The 19,773-nt window shown below is 35.2% G+C and overlaps 1 protein-coding gene across 1 annotated transcript in view; it reads left to right on the top strand.

Moving 5' to 3' along the window:
• Nucleotides 1-14,763, top strand: part of LOC306848004 (small conductance calcium-activated potassium channel protein 2-like) — a gene marked incomplete at both ends in the record, with an annotated part of 29,163 nt that extends 14,400 nt beyond the window's left edge. Inside the window, 7 exons of the mRNA XM_079382306.1 lie at nucleotides 1,432-1,527; nucleotides 2,531-2,949; nucleotides 7,356-7,497; nucleotides 7,832-7,942; nucleotides 9,589-9,716; nucleotides 13,771-13,840; nucleotides 14,464-14,763. Coding sequence (XP_079238432.1) covers nucleotides 1,432-1,527; nucleotides 2,531-2,949; nucleotides 7,356-7,497; nucleotides 7,832-7,942; nucleotides 9,589-9,716; nucleotides 13,771-13,840; nucleotides 14,464-14,763 — 1,266 coding nt within the window. The remainder of the gene's footprint in view (nucleotides 1-1,431; nucleotides 1,528-2,530; nucleotides 2,950-7,355; nucleotides 7,498-7,831; nucleotides 7,943-9,588; nucleotides 9,717-13,770; nucleotides 13,841-14,463) is intronic.
• Between the last annotated feature and the right edge of the window lie 5,010 nt (nucleotides 14,764-19,773).

Raw genomic sequence — 19,773 nt, forward strand, 5'->3', positions numbered from 1 at the left:
CTCCAGGAACAGGATTGTGCACCCTTGGTCTAGTAGGCTTGGAGCTCCTAGATTGACCCACTGAAAAGTGCCGAAATCCATCTATAACCAAACAGACCAGATTAAGATGTAAACCTGGCCTGGTCTGTTGTCTGCTTATAGAGGGATTTTGGGCACTTTGCAGCTGGAGCTCCAGGCCAACTAAACCTGCTGTTTGAGGCTGGTATTTATTTTTGTCTTATAATTTTTTATTTTTTTTTATATTATATGAGTAAAATTAAAAGTACATTCTAAAAAATGCTGGTTGAAATACAACCCAGTGCTGGGTAGATATTGGACAAAACACATACTGGGTTGTTTTCAACCAACAGTTGGGTTTAACCCAACATTCTGGGCAGTAACCCAACCGCTGGGTCTAACAACCCAATTGCTGGGTTCGTTCATATTTTACCCAGCGCTGGGTTGTATTTAACCCAGCATTTTTTAGACTGTACTTTAAAAGCCTAAGTTGTAAGATAAAAACTACAGCTTCCACAAGACTGTGAGTTTACAGGCTTGACTAATCTGTTACGGAAATTAACCATGATTTTACTACATATAAAACCAAAAGACATGGTTAATACAGTTAACCCAGGGTAACCACATTTTAACAGTGGTTTTGCTACACTAGTTTAACTATGGTATTTGTACACTTGTACAAAAATGCTGGGTTAAAAACAACCCAACTTGGGTTATTTGGCAACCCAGCTCTGTGTAAATATCAAATCAAATCAAATCACTTTTATTGTCACATCACCACAGCACGTGTGCCTTCGTGAGTGAAATTCTTGAAATTTCTGCAAAATATGGTTTTTAATTTTGGACAGAACACATGCTGGGTTATTTTGACCCAGCTGGTTGTGTTAAATGTTTTTACCCAGCATGCGGGGTTGTTTTATTGAAGTCAACTGTTGTTTCAAAATTACTATATTGCTGGCTTAAAATGAAATTAAAAATCACACACAGAATTACAAATTGAAAATATTTGGGTGACAGCGTATTAAATAGTATTTAGTATTATATTGAATAAAATCCATTTGTTATTCAAGGCAAAAGGTGTTTCCATTGTGAAACAACCGCTGCTGATGCATTTAGCTGACTGAGATCTTGTCCTTGTATGTTGCATTGCGTAAAATAATATACTGTAATTAAATGCAAGTAAAGACTTTATAAATGAAATAACATGTTTTCAAAAATGACCCAGCAGCTTAGTTACAGAAAAACTACCCAGCTCATGGGTAAAATTAAAATTACTCTTGTAGTCGACACTTTTATTCAAAGCGATATACAATGCAGTAAAGGCATTTGTTTTCTTAGTATGTTCTCTGGGAATCAAATTCACAAAAAACTAATTGCAAGAACATAAAAATGTAAACTAATGTTGTTGTTGTTGTTTTTTCATTGTCTCTGCAGGAATCCTCATATTCATTTGCACTGAAATGCCTTATTAGCCTCTCCACTGTAATTCTGCTCTGTCTGATCATTATGTACCACGCACGAGAGATTCAGGTAAGTAGCCGATTCAGCTTTGGAAGCCATAAACAAGAGCAGAGATTGAGACAGGAGCTGAAAAGATTACAGAGGAAGCACTTATGCCAATTCCTAATGACTTATAGTAGCAGCAGAATGAAAACTTGCCCTGGCTTTTGTATTTCCTGATTTCTGCATTCAGCGTCTGTGCTTTTTTACCTATCCATTAAGAGGTCTTTATAGAGAAGACACTGATTTTGATTAATGATGGTATTACAAGTGGGGCTTATGGCTAATAGGAGATGTAATTTAATACAGGCCTGTCAATCAGTTGCTTTGTGAGCATTATTTAATGACTTGGAACATAAGATGATGGTCAAATTACTGAATGGATAAACAATTAAAAAACCTTTATTCCTGATTGCAGGTTGTATACAATACAATCATTGAAACAAAAGAGAAGAAATCCATATTATAATCATAATACTAAAACCACAGAGAATGCTTTCAGATGATATATTATTTATATTGTTTACAATTTATGTCCGTTTATATATCCTATGTTCATATGTCTGTATACTGTATGTATGTGTGTGTGTGTGTGTGTATACATACAGACACATATATTTGTCATTTTAAATTTGCGTTTATTTTATTATAATTATTATATTATGAAATATTCTAGTACTTATGTAACATAATTTTAGTCTATTAAATAGGATCTAAACATGTTTAAAACGAGGTAAATGTAACTGTATAGTGTGTGTGTGTGCGCATATATACATATATAGTTCAATCAGGTAAATTTAATCTTGTTTTGTAAAATGTTAAGAAATTATTTTGATGTAATATGTATAATTTATATTATAGTTATATAATTTTATATAATATATTGTTTGTAATATATATGTAATCTAATTTCAATTCTCATACAATTCTTTCAGGTAAATTAAAGATGTTTGCATTTTTTGCAATGAAGATCATAGTTATCCTGCAGGACCCTTCAATGCCTTCAAATTTGTTGTTTCTGTCTAACGTTTAGCTCTTTATGGTTGACAATGGAGCAGATGACTGGCGGATAGCCATGACGTACGAGCGTATCCTGTTCATCGTTTTGGAGCTGCTGGTGTGTGCCATCCACCCCATTCCAGGTCAGTACGTCTTCACTTGGACCGCCCGCCTGGCCTTCACCTACACCCCGTCTGTGGCGGATGCAGACGTGGACATCATCCTCTCCATCCCCATGTTCCTGCGGTTGTATCTGATTGGCCGGGTCATGCTACTGCACAGTAAGCTCTTTACGGACGCCTCGTCACGCAGTATCGGAGCCCTCAATAAGATCAACTTTAACACACGCTTTGTCATGAAGACTTTGATGACTATCTGCCCAGGCACAGTCCTGCTGGTTTTCAGCATATCATCATGGATCATTGCTGCGTGGACTGTGCATGTTTGTGAGAGGTGAGATAAACCTTTGATTTCTGAAGAAACACTGTTTGTACATGCTGTAGTAAAGGAATAGTCCTCCTAAAAATGAACTCGCCACTCATGTTGATGTAACTTTCCTCGTTCTACATTGTAAAAAATATTTTTTGAAGTCACAAAGATTATTGTAGTAGTTTTTACAAGAAATTCTATATCAGTCTTTCTACTTTAAAATTTCATGTTTAATATGTGTTACTTGCGATTTCTTAGAAATTGCTAGTAAATTTCACAATTAATTGGTAAAAAAAAAATAAAGTATATAAGTAAATATTGTTTCAAAATCCTCCACCATTTTTTTTTCAGAGTGTGAACTTCTGATGAAAAATCTTTGAAAATAGCTCTTTTTCATATAATGTAAGTGAATGAGGTCATCAAGCTCCAAAATGACAAAACAAGCACCATAAAAGTGCCACATTGTACTCTTGGACTATTTCTGTGTCTTGTGAAGCCATTCAATAATTTGTGTGATGAACCGATCAAAATTATAACATAGAGCCAAAAAGCTGACAGGCTGTTTTTGTTGTCTGTGCGGCTTTTCTAGTCCATTTCAAAGTATATTAGAAGTAGAGGAACAATGTCTTAAATTTCAGTCTGTTCCGCACTCAGAGCTATTATATGGCTTCAGAAGTATTGGAATATGGCACATATATAGACTTTTCGATACTTCTATGGTGCCTTTTTAGTCATTTTAAAGCTTGACAGACCAAGTCTCCATTCACTTTCATTATATTATAATGAGAACTCAGTATATGCTTCCACAGAAAACAAAGTCTAATGGGTTCAAAATAACTTTTTTTGTTGTTTATAATGACAGATTTTTCATTTTTGAGTGAATAATTCCTTTATGTAGTTCTTTCCTTCCAACGCAGTTGGTCAAGACCCAATGTTTTTGCTTAAATGTGATATCATTGGCAAGCGGATGTGTGCGTGTTTCATTGTTCACGGTTTTGTTCTATGTTTCTCCCACATGGCTGCTGCTGGATAGGGGTCCAAAGTGAGTCTGTGATCTGCAAGGAAAAACTGTCACTTGGCTCTTAGCTTCTGCTCATCTCTATTGATGAGCTATACTGGCAAAATGGCAAATTGCTGGCATCCTGGAAATCCCAAATTCTTTTTATTTCCAAATTCAGATCCATGCGTTTTGTCCTGTAAATGGTCTGTCATCTTATAGCCTCTGATAAAGAGTGGTCTTAGCGTTGGTTAATTACATTTTTGTGTCATTCTTTGGATTTTGGGATTTTCACGCAGCTGACACCATGTGTCAACATGGTGGTCATCATGTTCATGGCAGCCTGTTCTTTTCCTAAAGCGCTGTCAAATATTTGACCTTTTCTGGTGCTCTGAAGTGCTATTCTTATCAAGATACCATCTTGACCTAGACCTCGGGGGAGAGTAAAGATCCAGTATGTTATCATGGCCCATAAACATAGAGAGAGCAGCACAGCTATGCTAATCAGGTCATCCTGTGCCCTTTAGCCAGGTTCATGCACCCCGTTCTTACCCATTAGACTATATGTGCTACGTCATCCACCCGCTATTTCTTCACTGCACTGCACCACAACAATTGTCCATAGTGTATATATGGGTTTTCTTCAACTACGGCCACATTTAACCCTGACTTATAGAATATAGACACACTTTTCACATCCCTATAAGTTTATTTAATTTGTTTACTTGTTTAACAGCTGACTTAAATGCATGAAAGGAGAATTGCTGAGTTAAATTGAGTTTAATAGCATTGTATTCTAAAAACAAATTTCCCACACAAAATTACAGCATTTTTTATATTGATATATAGTGATATTTCACTAAGGTACATTTTTATCAGTTGGTCATGATGCAAATAATGCCTAACTGCAGACTGGCATATTTTTACATAAATTAAATAAAAGTATAAAAATGTAAGTTTTTGTCATGTTTTGTTTTACATTCCATTATCGAAAATCTGGATTTTGAACATGGATAAAACAATTAAAACATCTGTGTGATTAAATCATTTTTTTTACAAAAATAAAAGTGGCCGCAGTTGTTGAAACAACCCATATCTTCAATGAAGTTTATTTTCTTATCCCGTTTTTCTTGTTTTCTTAATTTTTTTGTTACAAAATTAGTGTGGTTTATATATACTTAAAATAATATAGATGTTTTTAAGATAAATTTATCTAGTTTTAAGCAAGCATGGATACTGTTACTGGAAAGACATATTTAGAAAATTGATTTTTTTTGCATTGTGGTTGAGGAAAAAATGCTGAGGACACTAACTAAGCTAATGTGCTAGTCAGGTGTCATGCTAGCTTGTTATTTTTCTGTATTCTCATGTCTTGTGTAAGAGTTACAGTGGATGAATCTGTCGGAGGAAGGGAGAGGTGCTTTATCAGCACCTTTAAAACCCTCCGAGACTCTGTATTTCCCTTCGCTTCACTCCTAAATGGCCACAGCTACTTCTTCACTTTAAATCATTTGTCGGCAGGCTAGTCGACAGACCTCGTTTAATAGCACTCAAGCTAATGAGTCCTCAGTTAAATTCATGGGCACAGAAGCTGGACACTCACTAACTGATTAATTCGAACATAAATGTAGAGTTACTCCGTAGTCAGCACATGGATATATTGTTCATGCTGATGGAACATGGATTTGAGGCCAAGAGAAGACCTTGTTCTGAAACTTTAACATCTTCATCTTTTTTTAATTGTTTTATAGTTTACATTTGGTGTCTGGGGTGAATGTTTCAGGAACTGAGTGGACTGTTTTGTTATGAATGCTGGAGGAATCGACATAGATGGTATGCTGGTCCCTTTACAGAAATTTGCCATGGTAACCTCCAAAAGTGTCACCAAAAATATAGTTACTGCGATTATCATTGCTACTTTGCGAAGCTTTCAGAATGTTTCTGCCATTTTATTTACATTTTTTGCCAGCAAATACCAAGTCACTGTAGTACTTACTGTAGTAACTGGCAGTTACCGTGGTAAATTTCTGTATGGGTCGAATCTATGTTTAAGATTCTGTGATATGTACAAGTGAAGTTCTCTGATTTGAGATAATGCTGAAGTGCCTTGGTTGAAACCGACTGCCTGAACACTCCATACTGTCAGAGCAGTGCATTATCTGAGTTCATGGCAGCTTTGGATTTGGTTACACTGCCAGCATGTTTTTTCATATACCCTTTTTATGCTCGTGTAATGGACTGTGACTTCCACAATAGTTTTACACAGACGCATTCTCCACACCAGACCGAGCTAGAACACTGGGGAACAAGAGCAAGCTGTCTAATGGGCTCTGGCTGCCCTCTCGTATATACGAGCAGAATATGGACAGCACTCCTTTGAAATTACATACACAAAGGCACCTTGATTTATATTTGGGCTGTCTGCCTTTTTATCCAGTACGGTCAGGCCTGAATATTGATATATGCTTCTGCATTCAATACTTATCGATATTGCACTTTAGGTCGCCTTCAGAATGTTTCTGATTACCCTTCAAATGTAATTGGGCTTCTCAAAAACCCCTAATGCAAAGTGTACCTGTATATTTGAGCCGTGCAACAGTGTCGATGTGCAGTGCTGCTCAAATTTGAAGGGGACTGTTTGTATATCGTTTAGTATGAGACAAATCAATGAAAATCTATGAAAATATTATTGCAGCAGCACACTGTATTAAGTAGGGGTTACAAAACTTGGACTCAGGTACGAAAGTAACTCCAAGTATTTTTTTTCCCAGGCTAATTTTGTTTGTAAAGAAAAATGTAGCTACTGTTGTATTTATTCATTTATTTAAATGTGTTTAAATTATTAAAAGATTCAAATGAATTAATTTAGATTTTAACCTAAATTGATATACAAGATTCACATGTATTTTTTTTTTTTTTTCATTTTGCTTGTTAAATGTAAGTTTTATTTTATCTAATGTTATATTTATTAATTTATTTAAAAAAATTGAATTTATATAAATAATCTAAATAATTCATTTGCATTTTAACCTGAACTGAGGTACAAGAATCACTCTTAAGTATCTTCTTCAGGTTAGTTTTGTTCCTCAAAATAAATGTAGCCAGTATTATAGATATTAATTTATAATAATTTATTTAAATAATCAAAATAATACATTAATTTAGATTTTAAGGTGAAGCTACAAGAGTCAATAGTTCATTTTGTGTGTAGCTACTATTATATTTCTTAATTGATTTAAATTATTTAAATAATCTTAACCTGAATCTAAAATAATCTTTTTTTCTCACAATATATATTAATTTTATTTTTTTACAAACTCTTGTAAAGGGCACCCTTTGCTAACTTGTCTTTTTTTATATATATTCTATAAGGTATTGATTAGTCACTCTATCAAATTAATCCCAGTGTTTTCTTGTCATTTTATCTCATCAGATACCATGATAAAGTGGAAGTCACCAGTAACTTCTTGGGAGCCATGTGGCTGATCTCCATAACCTTCCTGTCTATTGGTTATGGAGACATGGTGCCTAACACATACTGTGGGAAGGGAGTGTGTCTCCTTACAGGAATCATGGTGCGTCTCTCTTTTACCCTACTAATTATGTACAAATTATGCATAAATCTTACATTTAAGACATTCATGTTCTTGCAAGTTTATCTACATATACGTTTACAGTTATTAGTGTCCATTCAGCCATAACATCAGCAGGCCATAAAGCCGTTTTGTAGAGAAACTGTATATACATTTTTTATTTTTGAGACATTTACACCCTTGTGAGTTTATCTGCATATTTTTTACTGTACTTAATACCTACTATCTATCAAGCTGTGAAGCCATTTTATAGAGGAACTGCATTTAAAAAGTGATTTTGCTATGATTTGTGTCGTGTGTTTGTTTGTGTTTTCAGGGGGCCGGTTGCACTGCTCTAGTGGTGGCTGTCGTAGCCAGGAAGCTAGAGCTCACCAAGGCTGAAAAGCATGTCCATAACTTTATGATGGACACTCAACTCTGCAAAAGAGTGAGCATGTTTTAATATACAGAACTGTAGCTAAGTGAAAACCAATTAACTATAAAATTAATGTTAATTAGTCAAACTCGTTGCAAAGAGCACTTTGGGCTAAATGTTGATGCTGCATAAGCTGTGGAAACTAGCCAACATTCCCTTGATGAGATCATTTTCTAGACAAAACCTGGCAAGCATATCTTACCCATACTGCTAATTAACCAGAACCTTCCAGAGTCTACAACTAGTAGCACTTAATGCTGTATTTCAAGAGGTTTCACTTTGAATATTTTTATGGCGTAGTAAGTTTCCAAACCCACTATACGTCTTTCTGTCTGCACTAGCTGTAGTGATGTTTTAAAGGGTTACTCCACCCCAAAATTAAAATTGTGTAATTAATCACTTACCCCCATGTCGTTCCAAACCCTTAAAAGCTTTGTTCGTCTTCGGAACACAATTTAAGATATTTTGGATGAAAAACAGGAGGCTTGTGACCGTCCCATTGACTGCCAAGCAATTTGCACTATCAAGGCAGAGAAAAGTATAAAAAACATTGTCAGAATAGTAAATCTGCCATCAGTGGTTCAACCGTACAACCCAATAAAGCTACGAGAATACTTTTTGTTCGCAAAGAAAAAAAATAACGACTTTAGGCCGTGTTCACACTTGGCGTCTTTTTCAAAGCTGCCGGCGTCTGTTTTACATTATAATCCTATGGAGTAAACCGTGTTTTCAAAAAAGTCCTGAGCGCTTTTTAAAACGCCACCGCCGGCGTCTTTTACTGCAGCTCAGAGCGTTTTTTCGAGTTGAAAAAAATTAAACTTTTCTGAAAAAAACGCCTTACGTCAAGCGCCGTTTTGACAGCTGACCAATGACAAGCAAGTAGCGAGATCTGTCATTTCCATAACAACAAGAAGAAAAATGGAGAAGGTGCCGGTAGATAGACTGCTCGTACTAGTTCCTTCCCCGAATAATGTCGTGCCCCCACAAACGTTCTTTCCCGTTAACTTCAAAAGCCAACGCAAGAGCCAACTTTAGGCTACTGTTGCAGCTGTTGCTATGGCAACAAAAGACGCTCTCGGCTGCTATTTGTAACAGACGCTGCCAGCTTTGTTTTTCATTAAAAAAATGCTCTTGTCAACTTTTTCTATTCAAAAAAGACGCCAAGTGTGAACACGGCCTTATTCAACAATCCCTCTCCTCTGTGTCAGCGTAGCACCATTTTGGAGAATATCTGCTGGACGCAAACTGCGTCTGTGTCAGTGGCATCTTCTATGTTTGTTTACGCTTTGATTTGAATGAAAACAGCGTATCTGTGCAGCGCGGCTGACACAGAACAGCATACGCAGTCTGACAATGTTTTTATACTTTTCTGTGCCTTGACAGTGCAAATTGTGTACTTTTTGTGTGCAAAGAAAACAAAAATGTTGACTTTATTCAACAATTTCTTCATGTCAGTTGCGTTGCTGTCTTTTCAGGGTCAGAAAGCTCTCAAATTTCATCAAAAATATCTTAATTTGTGTTCAGAAGTTAAATGAGCTTCTTGTGTGTTTGGAAACACATGAGGGTAAGTAATTAATGACAGAATTGTCATTTTTGGGTGAACTATCCCTTTAAAATATTTACTATAAGTTTCTTATCTGGACTTCATTTGCTCACAGGTGAAAAACACGGCTGCTAATGTACTCAGGGAAACATGGCTAATTTACAAACACACAAAGCTTGTGAAGAAGATTGACCATGCCAAGGTCCGGAAACATCAGCGCAAGTTTCTGCAGGCCATTCACCAGTACGTATTTTTGCAACATTTAATCTTTGTAATCTTCCTTTTGCTATGTGTGCTGTCTGCATTTGTATTTTATATGAGATGAGATCTAAATCTACATTTTATGGTTCTTAAAACTGGATTTAGTTCAAGTTCTCACTTTCCAATTTAGGGAATCTACTCACATAAAGTTTTTTTTATATGTAGTTTTGGAAACGGAATTGAACCTTTTAGACTGAATAGACTCAACCTCATATTTCCTTCCTAATTTATTGCCACAGCATTTTAAGATCTTGGGAGTTGTCAGATCATGGGATGAAATCTTGATGCTGATGATGCCGAAAATAAAAGAAGTTAGGGATAGTACACAAATAGTATATCAGACATAATTGTGTGCATAAATGACCAAATGCACTTTTTGGTTAAAAATTACTGTCTTGACGAGATGTTAGTGTAAACTCAGTAGCATCGTCTTAAGTAAATGTAAAAAAAAACAAATCTCACAATATAAATCCAGTGCATTGCAACTTAGTGTAAATGCAGTACGCCACTGCCTATTATCATGTTAATATTGATCAAATAGTAATATTGGCAAAGAAGAAGAGAGAGCCCACTCACTGCTGTTAATTATTTCTTTGTTCTTTATTGATAATTGTCTATTTGTTTACTTAATTGAGATATACTGGAAGGTTACATGCCATTGCTTTCATTTAATTAGTTTATATTTATATTAATATTTCACTTTTTAAATGAAAGTGTGTTTCATAGCATATTAGTTTATGCTTTGAAACTTTTATGGAGCATAATGAAATGTCTTTGGTATTGTGACATCCCTAGTGTAGACAGTAACCTGGATGCATGAGAGGAAGATGTTTTTCATATTATATAGTGTTCAATATTATGAAAAATTGAAGTGGCACAAAAATGTTGCTAAATGGCCTGGTGATGCAAGTCGAATTACAAGTTTTTTTTTTTTTTTTTTTTTTTTTTTTCAAGTCAGTCATAAAAGTTTGAAAGTCTTTTGGTGTGGTGTGCAACTTGAGGTTTTTAAAAAAATGTATTCTGTGTTCCATTTGTTTTGCCTTAAATCACTGCAGAGCTCAGAAGTAAGTCATGTCTTCTCTTTTTCCTTACCATTGGAACCCTTTTTCATTTTTATAAGTCTTATTCAGCAATATCAACCAACATGATGAACATTGAAAACATTTGAAGCTGGGCACCATTTTTATTTAGCATTGATATCCATTAATGGTGTTTGGATGAATTACATTTACATGGTTTACCAACTTGTTATGGTACTTGGAGGGAAAGGTTCTTCACATCTTCTCAGCTTCAAATTTATCAGATGCCACAGTGTCAGAAATTCATTCATCTAGCCTGTACCAGATTTCCACAGAACCTCGCACTGCACTTTTACTCTTTTAGATTCTTTTAGTTGTACCACCATGTACAATCTGCTGGTCTGCAGTGTTTTCTTGCAAACACAAATCTATTGCAAATCATTCTTATGGAGATACTTTCAGACAAATACCAAATGTGAATGTTATTAGACTGCATGAGAAGTTTAGACACAAACTTCAGCATTTAGTACTCATTTCCTTTCCCTTGGTTCGTTCACTTTTAAAAGGGACAAAACGCCAAAGAAAAGAAATCAATTCTGTCATTTACTCAACATTGTGTTGTTCCAAATGCATATGACATCTTTAATTTAATAGTTTTTTTATTCAAGAATGTCAAAGTTTATGAGAAGAATAGTGATGTTTAATGAGTTGAATGAAATGGTTGACCATTTAATAAGTTAAAATTAATATATTGTACCTATATTGTTTATATAGTTTATATAATATATTGTTTATTGTACCTCAGTTCAAAATCTAAATGAATTCATTAGTTATATCATTTAAATAAATGAATGAATAAATACAGTAGTAGCTTATGGATCATCTTCACATGAAAAAGATTGATCAGTGCATTATAGAGTTTTTTTTTTTTCTTTTTGTCTTCCACAGAAGAAAGTAAGTCATGCAGGTTTGGAATGACAAAAGGCTGATTAAATGATGAAGAGAATTTTTTTTTCAGCTGAACTAATCCTTTAAGTGCAGTAACATTTTCTGGCTGTGTTATAGGTTCTCTGATGTGAATCGCCAGTTCTGTCTCTGTCTGGCACACAGTCAAAGTGAAAGCGCAACTGCTGAGCACAACAATTCATTTATAATGCATTTAGCCTTCACTTTTACAAGACCACATAAACATTCCCTTGCTTAATGCATACAATCATAAAATTCTATAAATATCCGCACATGAAATGCTTCATAAACTCAGCAAATCGGCCTGTGTTGTGGAGAAGGTAACAGTTGCATCTGGAGTGCAGGAAACTATGGAGGTCTGGGTACAGAAACAAACAGACCAATTTTGGCCCTTCCAAAATTGAGAGTTCATCTTTGAAACAGTACAAGCACATGTGAAAGAGTACGAAGTGTCCACCTTTTATTTTCCATAAAGCTTGCACACTTGAGTTTTTTCACACTTGTTTTTCGATGGGAGTGGGAGAGTTTGAAGCAAATGGCTGGTTGGGGTTGGTTTAGGTTGCTTGGTTAACTTCAGAGAGACATTTACAGTATGTTTGAATAAGACACGAAAAGCCATCATGTTATGTTTATATTCTGCATGTGAGTATCATTGACAAGCATTTTTCTCTAGAAACTGCTGTAAGATCTGTCAAAATTCCTTGTTCTACAGTTAACTCTCCTTGACATCTCCCCTTTCCTTTCCGGGTTTTGTTTGGGCTTTCCTATAGAGGAAAGCCCATCTATGTGTTTCTAGAGAATTTCTGGTGTTAGCTTTCTGAATTCAGTAGGCACTGAAATTAGGTTAATGCTAATGCATCACTGCTAGCACATCTGTCATAACCATGGAGCACAAACCGTGTGTCCACCCATTCTGTGTCTTTATCAGTTCATCAGTTTCCACGTTACACCGGCTCCAGTCTGACACGATATAATGAATGTTTTCTGCTACATCCTATTGAGTTTCAATGTATGCCGTCACACTGTTGACAAAGGTGATGTTTGGGGTGTGCTTCTGCACATTTTGCACCGTTCTTGCTACAATAAAGCTGTTTAGTCATGACGTCAATCTGGGTTTTTAAAATAGCAAATTATAGTTTATGATTTATAATTAAATTGAAGTCTGTGATTAACATAAGCTCACTTGACTTTCAGTTTTTTTTTGACAATATAAATTCTGACCACAAGTATGCGAGTTTACATTTTTGATGAAACAAATAACAATGTAGTTCTGAATCAAGCCTTTAATTTGAAATAGAAATTAATTCAATTATTATTACTGAAAATATTATATATATAATGAATTGAATAAATTTGTATTTTATATATATATATATATATATATATATATATATATATACATATGTAAATTTAAAATTGATGTATATTAAAAAATGTATAAAGTAACATTTTTCTACAAAATTAAAATCAACAACAACAAAAACAGTTTAAATAGCAGTATGCTTTTACTACTTCATAATGTCTAACTGCATTTCATTGCTGTCCATTGCATTTTGTTGAGAGTTTCTATATGCATCAGATCACTATCTAGAAAAATTCTGCAGCACAGTTTCTTGACTTTGTGGTAGTATTATAAAAACCATATCCATATACTTATGGAGTTTTAGGACAATGTCTCAATTGTTGTTCTTTTCGACCCCTTCTTTTTTATTTGACTTCCTGTGGCTGAATAAGTTTGCATGTCTGACTGGACTGAACTGGAATGTAAATGTTTGCATGTGGGCACATCATTTAATGGAAGAACATTCATAATCTGACACTTTTTGCATTCTAGATTTCAGCCTAATTATCAAACTCTGTTTCTTCCTCTTCTCCCTGCTAATTTCCCTGCTCTTTTCATTTGACAACCCATCACAACCTCTTGCACTTGCTTTTGCGCTCCTTCCTCTGTAAACTCCTGCCTCCCTTGTATATCTGTGTGTCTTCTTTCCTTGTGGCCCATCTCTTTCTCTTTGCCTGTCCACCTGCTCCCTGGCTTCTTTTTTTCCCAGACTGCGAAGTGTGAAGATGGAGCAAAGAAAGCTGAATGATCAAGCAAATACCTTGGTGGACTTAGCAAAGGTGTGTACAGTGTTTCTTATTTCTTCTAAGCCTTTGTAGTACATGCTGGTTGTTTTGTAATACAGTAAGGACTGTTTATTTTATGGATTTTAGATTTGGTTTGTTTTAAATTGTGTATATTTTAGGAGACTATGATTATAAGCTGTATATTATGTACACCAAAGTGTAAAGATTGTAACATATTCAGGTATAAAACACTTATTTTAAAACGAAAGCATCAAGATGTGATTGTCATTACGGGTTTGAAAAACAGCAAACTGCCTTTACTGTGTGTCTTTGCTTATTGAATACTGCTTAAGTATATTGGACCATGTTCACCTCTAAAATAGTATGTGAAGTAGTATACAGTATGCAAGTGTGTCTGGATCAATGCAAACAGTAGGATTTCTTTTTTTAATTGGTTATTTGACGACATATTTGTGTAAATACATATTTTGTGTCTTTTAATTTGTAATATTATATTTTAAATGTTATGTTTTTAAATATTTTGTTAAAATGTTAATGTTTTAATTTTTTGTAGTCAGAAAATATGCTTAATTTCCATGCCAATGGACAACAGGATTTGTGCTTTGTGTGTGTGTGTGTGTGTGTGTGTGTACTAATTGTGCTTATTACTTCTTCAGACACAGAATGTGATGTACGACTTGGTATCAGAGCTGCAGGAGCGCAGTGAGGAGCTAGAAAAGCGGCTCGGTCACCTAGAGGAAAAACTGGACTCCATAAACAGCAGTCTGCAGGCTCTGCCTGGCCTGCTCTCACAAGCCATACAGCAGCAACAGCACCACTTGCTGGAAGGGCTGACCCAGCGCGGATTCACTCTCACACGACCCTCCTCGCAGACCTCCGAACGCTCCTGGGCGTCATCCGCACACCGGCGGAGATCACCCTCTACTGCACCACACACGTCCTCCGATAGCGGCTAGCACGCTCTCACACACTCAGAACCATACTCCAAACCTACACACACACACTCCTACACACCTCTGTCATCAACTAACACTGCTAAATATACTTTTAGTACTAAAACGTTAACAAGAATGACAACTCCAACACACTGGGATAAAATGTAACGAATTAACACATCATGGTAGAGATATGGTTTATGTTTAGCCATTGTATGGCTGTTTAAAGTTAGCTTTTTTGTAAAGCCCTTGTATAGTATGGACTGGATTCAGGCTGCAGGGGGTGGAATGGATTTATATAGAGAGATATAGTTTGGAAACAGAGAATTCAATGAAGCTAAACCCATAGACACAACGAGGACTGAGAAGGAAGGAAAAATGCGAGGGAGAGGAAATCACCAGACAGGCAGTGATTACAGATATAGGCTATGTTCTGAATAGCATACCAGCATGCTACTTACTCTTACTGCAGAATATATTTGTGACCCAGTTCCACAAAACCAGTCATAAGGGTCAATTTTTCGAAATTGAGATTTATACATCCTCTGAAAGCTGAATAAATGGCTTGTTAGGATCGGACAATATTTGGCCAAGATACAACTATTTGAAAATCTGGAATCTGAGGGTGCAAAAAAATCTAAATATTGAGAAAATCACCTTTAAAGCTGTCCAAATGAAGTTCTTAGCATATTGCATATGCATATTACTAATCAAAAATTAAGTTTTGATGTATTTACAGTAGTAAATTTACAAAATATCTTCATGGAACATGATCTTTACTTAATATCCTAATGATTTTTGGCATAAAAGAAAAATTGATCATTTTGACCCATACAGTGTATTTTTGGCTATTGCTACAAACATACCCCAGTGACTTAAGACTGGTTTTGTGGTCCAGGGTCACATTTGTATACAGTGTACAGTATGCAAATTTTCTGTATGCATTAAAATGCCCTACATTTGTCAGAGAAGCACTGCGTTGAATACCGTATCCCACAATGCAATGCATTCGACTTTTCTTTTTCAGCATTATTTTTAGCAGTAGTTTTTTAGCATAAAACATTTTGACATTTAAAAAAGACAATTTTTTTCAAAACTGAATTAACCCTCTTGTGGTTCTTGGTCATTTCAGACCAAAAAAAAAGTATGTTTTGAAATGTTTGAATTTTTTACTTCATCAGAATGGTACAAAAATTGGTGACTTTTGTGGCACTTACTAAATGAAAAAAATAAATGTGGACATTAGAAAAAAGGTTATGAAAAATCACACTTATAATAAAATGAATGGGAAATGCAAAAAAGGACGGGATATAATCTACAAATCATCATTGGGTTTAAAATGCCATTAAAGACTTTAATAATATGAAATATTCTTTCTAATAATTGTATTACTTTATATACAAATAAATTAATAATTTAGAGGTGAATCTTGTCTGAAATCCCCTCAAAATGCTAAATATTAAGTGATTAAACATTCAGTGTTATAAGATTGTGTGACTACACATTTGTAGAATATTACAAATTAGAAGTAGTAGTACTGTATACAGTATGTACTGCACAGTATGAAGTAAGTACTAAGCTGGTATTCTAGGCTCAAAGAATTGTCGTTAAATTGTCCAGCTCATAGAAGCGGAGGAAGGGCCTTTGGAAGACTGGTATCCAGATTGATTACTAGATATAAAAATTTAGCCAGATATTAAGAAAATACCTAAAAACATGTCTAATGGATATTTTTCAGTCTAAAAAAAATTAGCTAGTCCAATTCAACTGATAAATGTTTCCACATTACACACTTTTTTTATATTACACTGACCACATTCAAGGTCTAGTAGAATAATATGCGTTCTCTCTTTAGTGTCTCTCTTCAACACTGAATATGATTCCAGCAGAGCTTCCAAAGGTCCTTGAAGCTCGGGCAATCTGTAAGACAACCTGGGGATGTGATGGGGAGCAAATAGTGTTCACCCCCTCGCACGTTTCAATGCAAATGACGATGGAGCTGACCTATAGGATGGTTTTCTCTTCATTTTTCCTTTTCTTTTTTTTAAAAGAAATTCCTTTTTTATTATTTACCTAGATTTTTATAGCTTGTAGAGGATATACAAAATGTTACAGCAGAGTGGCAGCATAGTTGAAAACATGCATTCCTTGATCAAAGACTTCAACAAATTCACCTAAACAAAATGTAGAAGAGAACAACAGGAGATGAACCCCACACTTGGATATCATTACCACTTACATGAATTAACCAATTTGGTTCCCATTTCTAGGTTTAGAACGAAAGCATCAAGATGTGATTGTCATTACGGGTTTGAAAAACAGCAAACTGCCTTTACTGTGTGTCTTTGGCCTTGTTGACCAAGCTGTAGCGGATTTACATAATGCTGGGCTCCAATATAAAGAAATAAATGAACAAATCCACTACCTGGTCACATTGCGTTTTTATCAATCTTGTCTTCGCTGGACGTTATCTACTACTTATATGGATTCTTCACTGGTTCAAATCCACTAACCTTTAACTTGGTCCATTTTAAGACAATTACAGCAATAATGACCCAGAATGTGGCGCACAACCTAAGAATAGCAGTTCCTGTATTACTCCCAGTTAACCATTTGTGCTGAAGAAAATGGACAATATTTTTAGGCCACTCTGAACAAGCCACTTTAAAGCCTGTAACAAGTGCATTTCTCCCATTGTTCACCCATCCGTCTTTTCCTCTGGAAAACCTCTGCCTTTGTGCATTCACTCACTATTTTGGAAGAAATTTAAGAAAAATGAAAATGTGCTGACAATTTACTCACCCTCAGGCCATCCAAGATGTAAATGTACTTTGTTTCTTCATTGGAACAGATTTGGAGAATTAGCTTGACATCATTTTCTCACCAATGGAATCTCTGCAGTGAATGGGTGCCGCCAGAATGAGAATCTAAACAGCTGATAAAAACATCACAATAATCCACACGACTCCAGTCCATCAGTTAATGTGTTTGTGATAAATCCATCAAGGCATTTTAACTTCAAACCGTCTCTCCAAAATAGCCCTTAATCCATGATAACTCTTTCTCTGGTGAAAAAATGAATTTTTTAACTGTTTTTGATGGCTTAATCTGTGCATATTTCTCTTCTGATATGGAAAGAGGGCTCATATTTTAGCTGGAAGCAATGTTGTAAAATTACAAATATCTTAATGATGGATTTGTTTATTACAAACACAGCTTTTCGCCTCACAAGCCATTAATTGATGGACTGGAGTTGAGTGGATTACTTATAGATTATTGCGATGTTTTTATCAGCTGTTTGGACTCTCATTCTGACGGCACCCATTCACTGCAGAGGATCCACTGCTGAGCAAGTGATCTAATGCTAAATTTCTCCAAATCTCTTCAAATGAAGCAATTAAGACATCTACATTTTGGATATCTTGGCAGATAATGTAGGCCTACGTTACGTTACGCAAAATACAGTGAATAACATTGCGGTGATGACCCTCTAACTGTACATGATCTCTTACGTATGCAGTTGTGAAAGTTGATGTATTCAGTTTGTTCAAAGGAGTGGGTGCTGTGATCTGGATAAACGTGTCTCATCTCACCCTCATTGATATTCTTTCTTCTATTATGTCTTGTTTTAGTAATTGACTTCAGTGCTACAAAGCGCTTCAGTGAGACGCACGGCATGCATAAACATGTGATCAAAATAGTTAAATGCAAATTTAATGGCTATTTAGAATGAAGATCACTTTCTCAAATGATTGTACAATCACACAGGCTCTGTCTAGTGGTGTACTATTACAGTACATTAAGGAGTGATAGATAAATCTTGTTTATTTTTTTAAATGTTACTTTCCTCAGAAATGACTGCCTTTTGATGCGATTTATTTAATGTACCAAAAAATAGCTCAAACTTTGAAAGTTTCAAGAATAACTATTTTTCTCCCTGCCTATTTTTCTTCTCATTCAAATTACTTAATTTTTCTCTCTCAAAAACATAGGGAAGACTTCAGGGTCAAATGAGCTACAAGGTAAGATGATTCTTTGTTTCTAGGTTGCTAAACACAAAATAAACCATGTGACCGCATTTTCATGTTGGCAATGTGGATATTATATCCTCCTGCAATGGGTTTCTTCCCTTTCCACACATAAGTTCCAATCATGCCATGAGTTTGGATGATTTGGAGAAAACTGACGCACTTTTACACATTATTTAGTTTAGTTTGTTGGTTCATCTTATCCCAACTTCCTCTATCTGTTCACACTTTCTGGAAAAAAAAAACACTTTCTATGCCACAAAGCTGTTTTATTCCAAAAGTGCTCTGGTGTGGGGAAATTCCATTTGCATTAATATTTAAAAAAAAATAAAAAAGGAAAGCACTTTCTGCTTTTCCCCCTGCACATCTCTACTCAACACTCCTCCCAGGTCCAGTAGCTTTGCGCAGTGAGTATTTATTAATATTTAAGAACCAAAACAAATAAACCTGGCACATTTTTCATGCAGGTTTGTTTTCCCTCTTGTTTAAAAGGGGACACTCTCAGTACCGCCAAGGGCACAGAAGTGATGTGAATTAATGGACTGATCAATTATTTATTACTTTATTTATTACTCAAAAAATGGAGTGGTTCTAAGTGCTTTTTGTCTATATAGAGTAAAACACAAATCTTGGTCATGTTGCTGTTAAACTCATTCTATACTCTCTCAACATCAGGATCCCCATCTTATTTAAAAAAAAAAATGTTATATGAGAACAAAGAATCAGTTGTGTGATTTTTTTAAATTATTATTATATTCTTGCCTAATTTTAATTCTTTCACAAATGTGAAAGTTGGTGAAGTTACAACTATAGCCCGATGCATAAACATCTTAGAAAAGCCTCTACTGTATTTCAATGGCAAGTTAGTCCAAAAAGTTAACTGCTAGTTGGTCAAACTAGTTCTTAAGACAGTGTTAACACAGTGGCTATGCAACTGGCCCCTGCTGTCATTCTGACATTCAACTAAATAACTATAAAATATTAAAGCAAGGACATCTCCTTT

Source organism: Barbus barbus, assembly GCF_936440315.1.
Source record: "Barbus barbus genome assembly, chromosome: 28".
NCBI classification, from domain to species: Eukaryota; Metazoa; Chordata; class Actinopteri; order Cypriniformes; family Cyprinidae; genus Barbus; species Barbus barbus.